Source organism: Engystomops pustulosus, chromosome 5, assembly GCF_040894005.1.
Source record: "Engystomops pustulosus chromosome 5, aEngPut4.maternal, whole genome shotgun sequence".
Classification (NCBI taxonomy): Eukaryota; Metazoa; Chordata; class Amphibia; order Anura; family Leptodactylidae; genus Engystomops; species Engystomops pustulosus.
In genome coordinates, this window is record NC_092415.1 from 139,836,208 (window position 1) to 139,851,677 (window position 15,470).

General features: G+C 38.6%; 1 protein-coding gene across 2 annotated transcripts in view; it reads right to left on the minus strand.

Moving 5' to 3' along the window:
• Positions 1 to 15,470, minus strand: part of STAC (SH3 and cysteine rich domain) — a 156,178-nt gene that overhangs the window by 37,826 nt on the left and 102,882 nt on the right. For both annotated transcript variants that reach the window (XM_072153226.1, XM_072153224.1), the window contains exons 6-8: positions 12,643 to 12,721; positions 9,358 to 9,428; positions 4,479 to 4,561 (exon numbers count right to left, since the gene is read on the minus strand). In XM_072153226.1, the coding sequence (XP_072009327.1) occupies positions 4,479 to 4,561; positions 9,358 to 9,428; positions 12,643 to 12,721 (233 nt within the window). The remainder of the gene's footprint in view (positions 1 to 4,478; positions 4,562 to 9,357; positions 9,429 to 12,642; positions 12,722 to 15,470) is intronic.

Sequence of the window (15,470 nt, forward strand, 5' to 3'; positions counted from 1 at the left end):
AACTCTCCCGTAGTTACAAATGTGGAAGGTATAGTGAAGTGTTGAAGAATTCTGCAAGCTAATCATTTATTCTTGATGCTGCAAAAGGTGCTGAAAATAGTGTGGGTTGTAAGATAGTTGTCACTCTATTAGAATTGGTAGCTTGTGACCTGGTGGGTGCCAGTAGGGTTTTTAGGGTGGGTGGTCTAATGAAGGTTGTTTGTGGTATCATGGGTAGTACCTTGGTTATATGTGTGTCTTTAAGCAGGAGGGTCAAATGTTTCTTTAGTGAAATCTGATGAGGTTGTGATCCGAGGTGTAGGTGGTAATAACGTTTAGGTTCTTCTTTATTTTGGTTTTAAGTTTTGTGTGTTGACCAGACTTTCCTTTTCAGTGAGGCCATTTGTTCAAGCAAAGGCATCTCTCAGTTCCCCGAGAGGTAGCCTTTTTGTTGAAATCGATCGCTCAAAACCTTTGATTGTTGTTTGAAAGTGGAATCATCAGAGAAGTTTTTGTGAATTCAATTATATTGGCTATATGAGAACTGGAGAACTCCAGAAAACTAACAACAATCAAAGGTTTTGAGGGATCGATTTTGAGGGATCATCAAGTCTCAAGGCTTAAAAAATGGCCTGGGTTGACAGGCCAATACTGGAATGAGTAACCAAGATTAATAAATCCAGGCATTCAATATGATGAGATGTTAAGGGTTAAATTGATGTCCAATTGGGTTACTGTTGATGATTTGTAGCAAGTATTGTCTTCTTGTTCGTCTTCTTCCAAGATGATAAACAAATGGTTAATATATGTCTCTTTATATAAATCTATGTTGACTAAAGACTCTACCATTGCCATAATGACTGTTACTTCAGTAATGTCTCTCTGATCTCCATTGAACAAATCCCAATACATCACCCAGATAGACTGAATCAACTTATTCAAGAGAACTTTTGGATATTCCAGCTTAATACTTTGGTCTTAATGAGTCCGTGGAAAGAGTTTACACTTACCCAGCATCCTTCTGGCTAACAGTGCTACACTCAAGGTGTGCACAAATACACAAGTGATCAAACATCAAGGATTCAACAATACCAGCATTAATATATGACCATTGTGACAATCAATAATAAATCTTTTGTCTTAGTTTATCACCTTGTACATACGCTTCTCTAGCTTATACCTCAGCTCTATGTTTAAAAATGTTGATTACTATATTATATATATCACTACCAATAATTCTAATAATGCCTATATGTTTTATGATGCTGATTATTATATTTATCACCACCAATCATGCTGATAATTTACCATTGATTGTTCAATTGTTCCACCTTGCTCATTTCTTAAGGAAACAATTGTATATACCTTATTACCACTCTTCAATATTTTGTATTTTATTGAGGGTGTTAACCTTTTTTTGAACTGTAATTATTTGAACTGCTAGTTTTTCGATAATTGCACAATGAGGTTATTATGTTGCCAGACTGAATACACATGCATGCACATGACGCATGTCCAAGCCGGTCACTACGCCTGTTCAGCTGCCTGCCACTGGCATTTTATCTCTGGATGCTGAGCAGGTTAGATGCATCACACAGCATTCCTGCCGGCACTCGCAGTCCAAAGTAAATCTTCTCTCTCACCGTTGTTCTTACACTGAGCAAGTTTAACAATGAATTTACTATTTGTCATTTTCTAATTTTTCTTAGATTTCCTATTTTAACTGTGAGCACTCCAAATCCGTCCTTTTTTATTATTATTCCTTCTATTACTCATCTTTAATAGTAAGCCCCTTTACACCTGATGGTATACCTTATACTCAGGGAGCCAGGTAATCAATCGACTACTTTCTTAATATACCACTTTCACTCTATCTTCTCTATTATTACTCCAGTGCAAATATATATATATATATATATATATATATTTGCACTGGAGTAATATATATATAATTTATATTAACCACCATATACAGGAGCCATTGTCTGCTAGCTGCTGTGACAGTTAGCTACCAATCACAGCTAAGTTTCACCACTGGTCGTTAGTAGCAGCTCTTAGATTTGATTGGTTACTATAAGCAATGATTATGACACCTTATGTGTGAGGTAATATGGATAGAGACAGAGAGACAGACACAGTGACAGACTGAGAAAAAGACAAAAAGAGACAGACAGAGAGAGACAGACAAAAGGAGATATAGAGGGACAGATAGAGAGAGACAGAGAAATAGATAGATAGATAGATAGATAGATAGATAGATAGATAGATATAGAGATAGATATATATATCTATAGACAAGAGAGACAGGCAGACAAAAGAGACAGAAAGAGACATACAGGGACGGACAGAGAAAGAGAGACAGACAGAAAGAGACAGAGAGACAGAGAGAGAATAACAGCAAGAGAGAGAGAGAGAGAAACAGAGAGAGACAGAGAAATACACTCACCGGCCACTTTATTAGGTACACCTGTCCAACTGCTCGTTAACACTTAATTTCTAATCAACCAATCACATGGCGGCAACTCAGTGCATTTAAGCATGTAGACATGGTCAAGACAATCTCCTGCAGTTCAAACCGAGCATCAGTATGGGGAAGAAAGGTGATTTGAGTGCCTTTGAACGTGGCATGGTTGTTGGTGCCAGAAGGGCTGGTCTGAGTATTTCAGAAACTGCTGATCTACTGGGATTTTCACGCACAACCATCTCTAGGGTTTACAGAGAATGGTCCGAAAAAGAAAAAACATCCAGTGAGCGGCAGTTCTGTGAGCGGAAATGCCTTGTTGATGCCAGAGGTCAGAGGAGAATGGGTAGACTGGTTCGAGCTGATAGAAAGGCAACAGTGACTCAAATCGCCACCCGTTACAACCAAGGTAGGCAGAAGAGCATCTCTGAACGCACAGTATGTCGAACTCTGAGGCAGATGGGCTACAGCAGCAGAAGACCACACCGGGTGCCACTCCTTTCAGCTAAGAACAGGAAACTGAGGCTACAATTTACACAAGCTCATCAAAATTGGACAGTAGAAGATTGGAAAAACGTTGCCTGGTCTGATGAGTCTCGATTTCTGCTGCGACATTCGGATGGTAGGGTCAGAATTTGGCGTCAACAACATGAAAGCATGGATCCATCCTGCCTTGTATCAACGGCTCAGGCTGGTGGTGGTGGTGGTGTCATGGTGTGGGGAATATTTTCTTGGCACTCTTTGGGCCCCTTGGTACCAATTGAGCATCGTTGCAACGCCACAGCCTACCTGAGTATTGTTGCTGACCATGTCCATCCCTTTATGACCACAATGTACCCAACATCTGATGGCTATTATCAGCAGGATAATGCGCCATGTCATAAAGCCGGAATCATCTCAGACTGGTTTCTTGAACATGACAATGAGTTCACTGTACTCAAATGGCCTCCAGAGTCACCAGATCTCAATCCAATAGAGCATCTTTGGGATGTGGTGGAACGGGAGATTCGCATCATGGATGTGCAGCCGACAAATCTGCGGCAACTGTGTGATGCCATCATGTCAATATGGACCAAAATCTCTGAGGAATGCTTCCAGCACCTTGTTGAATCTATGCCACGAAGAATTGAGGCAATTTTGAAGGCAAAAGGGGGTGCAACCCGTTACTAGCATGGTGTACCTAATAAAGTGGCCAGTGAGTGTAGATAGATATAGATATAAAATAGTTTCTGTTAACACATTCTATTTTGTTTTGGATACTTATAGAAAGTCCAAACAGCACACAATAGAGCAATGGCGGGTGCATGCCAAACATAACCGGGCCTCAGGTCCTCCAAACATATAAATAGAAAGTAGGCAGCACTCCCAGAAATTGAGTAACTAGTGGTCATCTTTATTCCATAGTCTCATATACAGTGATGTTTTGGCTCAATATGAACCGTTTTAAAGCAACATGTCTTTTTATTATCCCTCATATACTATTTATTTTATGTTTGTACATTTAACTTTTTATATTTGTTAAATATACTAAGCATTTTACTGTATAATTTGGAGTACACAGCTATATGGACCTGATGAAGGGAACAACAACTTTCCAAAACGTGTCGTCCCACTTTCTTTTTTATCAAAATAAAATAGGTTGCTTGAACTTTAAGCACTTCTACCCACATGGATATTTTCTACTACTACATATTTATAAATCTGGGATTCACAACTACACTATCGCCCCCCAATAACATCAGAAGGACACGTCTACCATTGTAAGGCTACTCATCCCTCTATTTGGGATGTCACAGGTAATTTTATCTCTCATCCAGAGATTGCTATGTGTCAATTCATTTGTTTTACTTCATAAGAGGATAGAATAAAAGCTGAAACTTTATTTTTCATATTTGCCTCAACTCACACAATAATTTTTGCCATATTACAAAACTATTATGTAAATGAATGAAAACATTAAAAATTACAAAAAAATCCTTAATTTATCTCTGATATAATTTATTTTGTTATTCTGATATAGCATTAAAAATCTTGTTACCTCATTGCTAAGTCTTCATGTTCTTGCGGTACAAATTTGTACAAGGCAACAAACGTATCTACCGTATCTTTAAATATTGGAATCTGCATAAAGAAATAGAAACAGGAAATAAAATGTGAGTACAGGCGGTCCCCTACTTAAGGACACCCGACTTACAGACAACCCATAGTTACAGACGGACCCCTCTGCCCACTGTGACCTCTGGTGAAGCTCTCTGGATGCTTTAAAATAGTCCCAGATTGAAATAATTAGCTTAAAATTGTCTGCAATGAAGCTTTATTGATAATTCTTGATCCTATTACAGCAAAAAAATTTGAAACTCCAATTGTCACTGGGGCAAAAAAAAAAAATTGTCGGGAACTACAATGATAAAATATACAGTTTCGACTTACATACAAATTCAACTTAAGAACAAACCTACAGTCCCTATCTTGTATGTAACCTGGGGACTGCCTGTAATGTTAACCCTCACGGTACAGATAAACAAGAAATGAAATGTAGAATTAGGATTATGGTACCAAGGAAAGAGAGCCTGCATTATGTATGACATAAATTGATTTAATTTAACAGCAGCTCAGCAGGGTCTTCTCCTGTATGCGCTGCTGGGATTGAAGAGAGTAAGAGGGAGGATGCGGGAGTGTTGGGAGGTAAGTAAGTTTGGGTCAAAATTATGCAGAATTCTAACTTTATTTCAATTTCTTATTTACCCATTATTATAATATTGGGGCCACCACATTATTTTTTATCATGGGGTCTATTTGTACTATTATAATATGTATAACATCAGGGAATGATATATAATACAATTAAAGGTGTTATCCAACTGTAATAAATATTTCGGTGCTAGGCTTGAGAGGCCTTTTAAAAAAAATAAATGTGTACTCACCTGCTCCAGTGCTTCCGGTGTCCCACACCACAGTCTGTCGGAGCTGTGTACCTGTATGTTTACAGGGGTATAAAAGTTTCCCTCTGACAACTTCCAGGCTGCCGGACATGCCCACTCGTCCCTATGACCCAGAGCTGTATCAGGCTCTGGGACATGGTGACAAGTGGGCGCGCCAGACCGCCGGAAGCTGTCAGTCCGCGGTGTGGGACAACGGAGCAATGGAGCGGATGAGTACTTTAATTTTTAAAAAAAAGCATTGCTCAGCCGGTCACTTAAATATTTATTACAGTTGTATAATATACTGCCAATAAAATGTCATTGATTGGGGGCAAACAGTATGATTTGTTTATGAACTAAGATGTATAAGTTATTTTATTGAGAGGGGGATTGTTCAGGCACCTTTCTACACAGCTTTTTATATAATGTCATTTATTCTGTAAAGGTGGCTGTCTATGTTATAATTAAAAAGACAATGGAGCTGTCAGGGGGGGTGTCTACATAACTATTATAATTTACAAAGGGTTCACAGTGTATTATGACATATTTCCTATGGAACACAATGGTGAACTGTAGTGTGTGCATCTGGATTCAGAGAAGGGAAGGGGCACAAAATGTAAACTTTATTCCTCACAGCAGCCGTGCTGCAACTTTTACCTTCAGATTTGACCTGAGTGAAGTTGGCCCCCCCACCTTGTTCAAATCAAACAAAATTGGTGTCAAACGTTTGTGCTACGTTTGTGCTGGTTTGTGCAGCAGAAATTTTTGTTTGTGCCGCTATCATTTTCGAGATTTTAATGAAATTTTCCAGAGGTCATCAGAGGTCAACCAGCCCCCCCACATTGCCCAAATCAAACAAAACTGGTGCCGAACAATTCTGCTACGTTTGTGCTGGTTTGTGCTGCGCAAATTTTTGTTTGTGCTGCTTTTGTTTTGAATATATGAACAAAAAATGAAAGTTCAAAAGTTCAGCCAGCCCCCCCACATTAACCGAATCAAACAAAACTGGTGTCAAACGTTAGTGCTACGTTTGTGCTGGTTTGTGCAGCAAAAATTTTCGTTTGTGCTGCTATCATTTTTAATATATTCATACTTTTTTGCAGAGGTCATCAGAGTTCATTTCTTCCAAAGTACAATGTGTTTGCTAGCTCCCCCTGGTGATCAAACCAGGGAAGTGTCACTAAGTTTTTTTTTTACCTGTTCATCCTAAACACCTCAAACACCTGAACATACCTTAAAAATTATAGCAGCACAAACAAAAATTTTTGCAGCACAAACCTGCACAAACGTAGCACTAACGTTTGACACCAGTTTTGATTCCGTTAATGTGGGGGGGCTGCTTGAACTTTTGAACTTTCATTTTTTGTTCATATATTCAAAACAAAAGCAGCACAAACAAAAATTTGCGCAGCACAAACCAGCACAAACGTAGCAGAATTGTTCGGTCCCAGTTTTGTTTGATTTGGGCAACGTGGGGGGGATGGTTGACCTCTGATGACCTCTGGAAACTTTCATTAAAATCTTAAAAACGATAGCGGCACAAACGAAAATTTCTGCTGCACAAACCAGAACAAACGTAGCACAAACGTTTGACACCAATTTTGTTTGATTTGAACAAGGTGGGGGGGCCAACTTCACTCAGGTTCAGATTTGTGGAGGGCAGATTTTACAGCATATTATGTTAACAGCAATATGGATGAGGTTTTAACAAGCCTAATTTACATGCTATAGAAAATATCTGCAGCCCACATTTAATTATGGTGCAAATTTTATACCACCAACATGGGTCAGGAAGAGAGTTAAACTCCTGCAATGCAATGTTAATATAGGCTTACTCTTCATAGTGAATATTATGTTCAGGATACTTTTTAATTGCGTTTACCATTTTAGAGGAACTGTGACTATCATCATGATGACACTTTGTCAGAGGACATTGTAGAGACTATTATAGAGGCAAAGTGGTATGTTAGTGGGGGCTGTGCATGTTCTCTGTGTGAGCATACAATGGGTTTCATTATGGTGGTACTGCATATGTTACAAAGGGGAACTTAGCTGTGATATATGTGCACTTTGTTTTTGTAGAGGTCACCTTGACTGTCATTATGGAGATATTGGCATTTTGCTTAATATACTATAAAGACACTAATAGCATTAATATCTCAGGACTCCAGGTTTCCATCAGATTCTAAAGTGTCTATGCAGGAACATACTTATGTCCAAACACATCAGTTCCATTAGAAGTCACTGTTTTCCATGTTGGTTTTGCGTAATGTTTTAATATGATGCTTGAATTAATTATCCTTAGATCTGTCTGTCTTGCAAAACACTGATGTGACATGCAAATCAACCTCAATGTCAAAAAGAATTTGTGTTAATGGTTTGCATTAGCATGGGCTATTGACATCAAGCATGTTGTCAAGTGAAGTAATTATCGTCAAACAGTTTTATAGCTCCTTTACAGTGCATTTCTACAGCAACTAAAACCCTGCATTAGTACGAAATGTAGTTCCATTTAAAATGAGCAGAAATGCAAAGTGTTTCTGAACACAGTATTTTGCATGGTCGAATGTAGGGGGGGGGGGGAGATATGCTTCCATTCTCCTGAAGGGAATGGCTCCCATTTACTCCAGTCTTGGGGGTTGTCCGATGTTAAGCACATTCCAGCAAATAATTGATATTGTTTGTGCAATGAAATTTTATATGATGTTCCAATACTCTTTCTGTATCAATTTTTCACGGTTTTCTAGATCTCTGCTTGTTGTCTTCTTGCTGTCATTCTGTAGGAATTTTCATTGTTCACTTCCTGTAGATAAACACTGATCCATGGCCATGTGATGTCAGAGAGGTGTATAGACTCCTTATATCACAGCGTAATCAGAGCTGTCTGAAGCTAACGAGCCATGCACCTGTGTGACATCACATGACCATGAACCAACGTTTATCTACAGGAAGTAAACAATGTAGCTTCCTGTTGCATGGCAGCAAGAAGACAGCAAGCAGAGATCTAGAAAACCATGAGGAATTGGTATAGAAATGATATTGGAAAATGTAATAACTTTGTTACATAAACAATATCAATTATTTTATATAATGTGCTTAAAGTGGACAACCCCTTTTAACAGTGGCTAACACACATAAGGTACAATGTGCATGGAACACATTGTATTTTGTGTGTTAATGCTGGTTTATTGGTAAAATCCAAAAAAACTACATATGAATATAAGACAATTTAGGAGAGGGGCATGGGCACAGGAGCTGGTTGTCAAGGGGTGCTGTGCCATTAAGCTCGTTTAATGAACTTAGATGCAGAATATGGACATATGGACATTTACATTCATGTTAATTCCCTCCATTGTAAGGATACATGGGGAGGACAGACAAGGCAATTTAAGGTAGAAAATAGTTGTCTGGTGAAGATATAAGATTAATAAAGTTATCCTGTTTGGCGGATGCAAGTGTGTATTTGTAGGTGGAGACGGCCTGCTTGTATGGCAGAAGGTCTTCCTTCGAGAGGGATTTCTTCCAAGGCTGTTCAGCACTCCTGGCACTTTGCCTCAGATGTTTTGTGAGGTCGGCATGCCAGGGTTGCTGGTAAGGTTGACTATTTGTAGTGACAGTGAGGGGGGCTACAGAGTCCAGGGCTGAAGAAGGTAGCAGCAGGAGCGGTTGAAGATTGGTAAAGAAAGTGAGTAAGTTGTGGTCAGATAGGAGGAGAGTAGAGTTAGGCAGATTGGAGGAGCAGAGGCGGGTGAAGATGAGGTCAAACGTGTGGCCCTCTTTGTGAGTGACTGTGGAGGACCACTGTGAGAGGATAAATGAGGAGGTAAGCGAGAGGAGTTTAGAAGTTGCAGGTTTAGAAGGGATGTCAGAGAAGAGAAATTGAAGAATCCAGGTATGAAAGTGATTGATAAAAGCATGTACAATGATTTTGATGTAGCCCCAAGCTACAAAACCTCATATTTATACACTGTCTAAATAACAATAAATAATACATACCGATGAGTTGATTCCTTTCTGTTGCTGGTCTTCATTTATATTTTCTGTACCATTTTCCATATAACTAAACACTGAAATAAATAGGACATTTACTGGCAAAATACTTCTATGCTGTCAACGGGGACACAAACTTCTAGCCATAGACTAGAATGTGCACTAACACAAAGCATAGATATCATCTAATACAAAGGTGATAATAATACTGTGTCGTATGTGCAGTCAGCATTCTACCGCTTTAATCACTTTATCTTGGCACGTTAACTTGCCAAACTGCCAAATTCAGCATTAAGGTAGAAGATTGTTTGTAATGGAAAAAAGAAATTTTCCTGGCAAACAAAATTCATGCTGACACAAGAGTAAGTAGATTCTGGACCTTATGTAAAACTTTTGAATGGAAAAATCATTAACCTAATCTGCTTGCCAAGTGCAACATCCTTTAGAGGGTGCGTAAAAGGAAAGGATACTAAAATTATCTGAAATTGTAAGCAGTAATCTTTTCATTGACAAACATGCTGCACCTAGCGAAATAATGAGAACTAACATTTGCTTGATGGCAATGGAGTTATTAAATCATCCTATAGATAATGAAAGGATTATAACCTGTAACTTCTCAAAAGAAATAATGGTAACTGTTCATTGCTCCTATGAATACATCTCATGGCATGCCTTGACTTAAAGTACAACTGTAAAGTATAAAATCTTTTGCCTAGCTCTGCATTAAGCTAATATAAGTAATCCTCTAATTTGCACTCATATGCAGCTGTTTTCCAGCTAGCAGGGGTATTGCCTTGTCCCTCTGGCTGTCTTTGGTTGGTTGCCATGGGAATCCGTATCTAGAAGATGGAGAGGAGGGTGGGTGGATGTTGTTGGGAGGGGTTACTAGTAAATGTGCGCACTCATGGACTGTAGCCTTCTAGGTGCAGGAGAATATCAGTCCCGGGAACATGTAAAAAACTTTAGGACCTTGAGTGATTTAAGGTCATCCAATTACATACTAGGAGTGGTATGTAGCGGGGCTGTTTGTGTTTGAAAATTTGATTGTATGTGTGAAAGCTTCAATGGACAAATAAAGACAAAGCTGAGGCTCCCCATCCATTCTAATGATCCTTCACACACAGCAAAGTATATTTAGTATATATTAGTGAGTGGTTTGTGCACGTTCACATAAATGTCCTCAGTGCTCTGGCAACACTGTCCTGAGCACTTTTTATAAAAATGTTTGCAAAATGGTGAAAAAGTGGTGGTTTGGACATTTGAACGCTATTTTCCTTGAGGGGGTTCAATCCCGGGAATAACCATTTTTATATTTTGATGGATCAAGACTTTTGAGATGCGTGGATACCTAACATAATTATGACTTGTATTGTCTATCATAGAATACCTCCAGATTTGGAGAGGGAAGCTAAGTTAACCCCTTAATGACCAGGCCCTGTTCCATTTTCCCATTTTCATTTTTCACTCCCCACCTTCAAAAATCTGTAACTTTTATTTTTTCCACATAAAAACTGTGTGGGAGATAATTTTCTGCATAACAAATTCATTGTGTTGGTATTTAATATTCCATGCTATGTACTGAGAAGTGGAAAAATAATTCACAGCCTTTTGATCACTTTTTATTGAATTTTTAATTTATAGAATTTTTCAAAATGGCAAAAAAGAGGCATTTTTCGACTTTCATCGCTGTTTTCCGTTACAGGGTTAAACACAGAGAAAAACATTATTATATTTTGATAGATCGGACAATTTGGGATGTAGCAATCCCTAAATTGTTTATGATTTTTACTGTTTATTTATATGTGCATCAGTTCTAGGGAATTTTAGGGTTTTTTTATTTTCATTTTTGTAAAAATTTTTTAAATCTATTTTTTAATATTTTTTAGACCCCCTAGGGTACTTTAAAGTGTGAAGGTGATATCACAGAAGGTTCCTATATTAACATGTAACTTGGCCTGTTACGATGTTTTGGATTGGAAATTAATTTCAGTGAATGTGACCTCCTAATGCTGCGAATTCAATAAATGACCATGTTCAGTTCTTTACAACCTATAAAATGTTTGGAAATTCGGTTCTGCATAATATTTTGGAACTGTGTGTTTTGAGTTTTTTTTAATTTTGAAGAATATACTGTTATCATTGGGAGGTTTGTTCAATACAATTCAATTTATACTCATGGGTGATGGCTTTTTTTATACTGACTGTCATTTTCATCAACCATGTAGGTAAATCGGAGAAAAATATCATTTGCCTAATAATTTGGAACATATTGTACAAAAATATGTATTAGTTGAAAGTCTCCTCACCTCTCCCAGATAACCAATGCTGTTATGTCTCAACCCCTTTTCTTTTGCATAAAGATATGTGTAGAAAATGTAGAAACACTGATAAAACCTCTGTGTCATAACGAAGAAGGCAGAAACATATGCATGGAACCAGTGGCGTACCGACCGCGGTCGCAGCGGTCGCCATTGAGACCGGGCCCGTCGGACGGGGGGGTCCGGGCGACCGTATCAATGGCGACAGCGGTCGGTACGCCACTGCCAGGCCCCTGCCCGTCACTGTATAGTGCTTGATGCGGCCGTTTCCGGCCGGTCGAGCACTATTACTGGAGCGACGTGGCCGGAAAACCACCCCGGCGCACATCATTCCATGAACTAGGATGCGCGGCCGCGTGATGACGTCATCACGCTGCCGCGCACCTCTTCCTGTCTGGCCGCGGGCTGAAGAACGAAGAAGTGGGACCTGCTGCCAGAGGTGAGTGTACAGGGTTTTTTTTTTAATCAATCAGTTGTAAAAGGGGCTTATTGTATATAATAATTAATTTGATGTAAAAATTAATTGTGCGGGGGGGGGGGGGATATGTAATAATTCATTGTGGGGGGAATATTAAATAATTCATTGCGGGGGGGGATATTAAATAATTAATTGTGGGGGGCAAAATATGTAATCACTGAAATGTCGGTTAGCAGAAAGGGTTTTGAGGGGTTTTTTTAGGTATAAATGGGGGGAGGGGGGCCATTAGGAATTTTGTCCCGGGGCCCAGTGGACTCTAGTTACGCCACTGCATGGAACTAATGATTGGGCTCTCCAGTTTTGCTTGGTGTCTTCTGTTTGTATGACAATATAAAGAAACTAATTTGCATAAACATTCCAATAGAATTTTCCAGAGAACCTATCCAGTGTCTTGCATCAGGAACATTTTACTTGTGGGATGATCTGGCCCCTGATACATACAATGCTCAAGCTGAAAGCCATGGATTTGAAATTTTAGACATAAAATAAACTCACCACTGTCACTGCGCTGTCTACCTAAATCCAATAAGTAGGAATTATCCCCTTCTTCAGGAACGTCTAATAAATCTGTAGTCTGCAAGTTAAATAAACAAAAATACATTTACTATATAGCCTAGTAAGAATACATTATAATGTTATATACATGGATATTAATAAACATATAAATAATATATATATAATTATAAGTTCAAAACAATACAGTTAGGTGCAAACTTAACTGGTTAGCGACACAGAATGAAATAGATCGTCCTAATTAGCGGCCAATTTCATCCTTCTGATCGCGCTGACACTGTCAGTGTGCCAGCGCGATCCACAGCAGGAAACTGGCTGAACTCTGGAGATCTCACTCATCCAGATTGCCATTTTGTGTGAGACATTTGTTCAGCGGTTGCAAAAGTATTCATATGCCTTCAAAAACTTAAAGGCATCTGTCACCAGGAATATCATTTTTTATCATTTCACCACATGCTGCCGGAAGGGAGCAAAGTAATGTGAACAAAACTATTTTAAAATACTGAAATGATTGAGAATGCTGACAAAGACATTTTTAAAATCATGAAAGCATAGGCTTTTGAACCTGTCACCAGTTAAAAATTACATTCCTAGTAAAAGGTTGGCTGTAAATGTTTTTTATTGATATTTTATGTGGTAGAGCAACACAAAGTATCAAGTGTTTTTTTAAATTGTAAAGAAAATGATTTAAAGTGTGATGTGTATTCAACCGCCATATACTCTGATATCCCCAAATGAAATTCACAAGGGGGAATATTTATTGAGACAGGTGCATTGTGTTCATCCCTCACACTCGGAAATGTAAGCCAGGTCCAACCTGGCAGTGTTTTCAGCCATACCATGTCATGGCTGGCCTAAGTGTTCCTTCCCTGACCTGCCTTATGCTCATTTATGTCCACTTCAAAAGGCACTTTCAGGTTGTTAAACCTCAAAAGTCAGAAAATCAATGATGTATGCCTTGATTTGCTTATGGTTTTCCTTCTACTTTATGAGTTAAATCAATGAATATTCATGCCTTAAAATGTCCCAGTCACAGGCTAGACCTAAATCTAATTGAGTATCTGTGGCTTGACTTGAAAATTGCTGTTCACTAGCAATCTCCAAAGTAAAATTGGAAAACGTTCCAGCCCCTAGATATATAATGCAAACCTGTTATCAGGAATATAATTTTAGCTGGTGACAGGTTCCAACAACCTATGATATGCTGATTTTAAAACTGCCTTTGTCAGAATGCTGAATAATTTCAGTAACTCATAAAACTTTATTTCAACTTACCCGCTTGTGTGTCTATGCCTCAGTCTCCAGTACTCATTCATCTCCCTCCTCACTTCCTGTCATAGTTAATGAGGAGACAAGGGAGGGGGATGATGTGAAGGAGAGAAAAAATGCATGAGGAGACAAAGGCACACACAGGCTGTAGCTGCGCCCATCCCTACCAAGACTCACCACATACTACTGGCAGGGAGCCAGGTAATGTGAAATAAAGTTTTTATAAAGACCTGAACTTATTCAGAATGCTGACAAAAGGCATTTTTAAAATCACCATAGCATAGGCTACTGGAACCTGTCACCAGCTAAAAATTATATTCCTAAACAGTCCAGACTTGTAGCTGTCACTGAAACTAAAGGTGTCCCTACAAAGTATTGAATCAGGGGTGCTGAATAGTTTTGTGAGCCACACTCTTCAGGTTCTGCAAATATTTGCAAATATTTCCAAAACTACATAATTAATTTAAAAGTCACATATACTTTATACTTTGTATTGCTCTATCACTAAAAAACAATAAATAACATTTAAGTTTGTGGTTATAATAGCTAAAGATCAAGAAAAGTTCTGCAGCTCACTCTACATGCTTTTAAATTAACTTATTCCATTTTATCTACTCTACATTCACTAGGTGTAAAAAGGATCCAAAAAGTTCCTTTCTCACAAGAAGTCCCCCTGCTGGAACCCTAAGCAGTCAGCTGTAATATGTTGGAACACACCATAAATATCTCAAATAACAGTAGCCCATGAAGCATTACACAATGGTCATGCAACTTAAAGTGAACCTGTCCACACAATTTTCACAAATACAGCTATTGACAGGTTACCATAGAGTAACTAAATGCTACCCTTCTTTCAGCTAAAAATTGTCTCCTTTAACATCCCCACAAAAGCAAGTCTTACTACCTGGCATACAGCCAGATTCGAGCAGTCAGATCACATGAAATCACAGCATGTCTCCATATAAGTATTAGGAGAAGTAGAAGTCCATGGAGGCATGCTGTGATTTCATGTGATCAGATCTATAGGTTAGATTTTGTTAATGTCAGTGGGTAAAGGACCTTAGATGATATCACACTGGTCACATGACATGAAGTACTAAATGGTGACAAGGAGGCATAGGGCATGGGCAATAGTAAAAGTAAGTGAGGATTGTAGGGGCCACTGGACTTGGCTGAGCAGGACACACCCTGCTGACCTGTTGCTGGAGTCTGGTATTCAAGGTAAAATAACAAAGTTGAGGATATAAGGCAAAATTTTTTAGCTAAAATTAGGGTGTCATTTAGTTAAGCTAAGGGAACCTGTCACTAGCCGTATTTGTGAAAAATTGTATTTGTAGTTACGGGTTCCCTGTAATGGGTGGACTGTATTTTTTGCATGTAATGTGTTCTTTGTAATTGGTAAATACAGATTTTCAACAGACGGGTTTTATGAAGACAGATCTTTTTAACACTCACTGTTATAAGACCAGTAGCAAGACTGGTAAGGTGCCTTCTATACCTCATATAAAATCCATATAAAACAGAACAAATTGGAGCATATG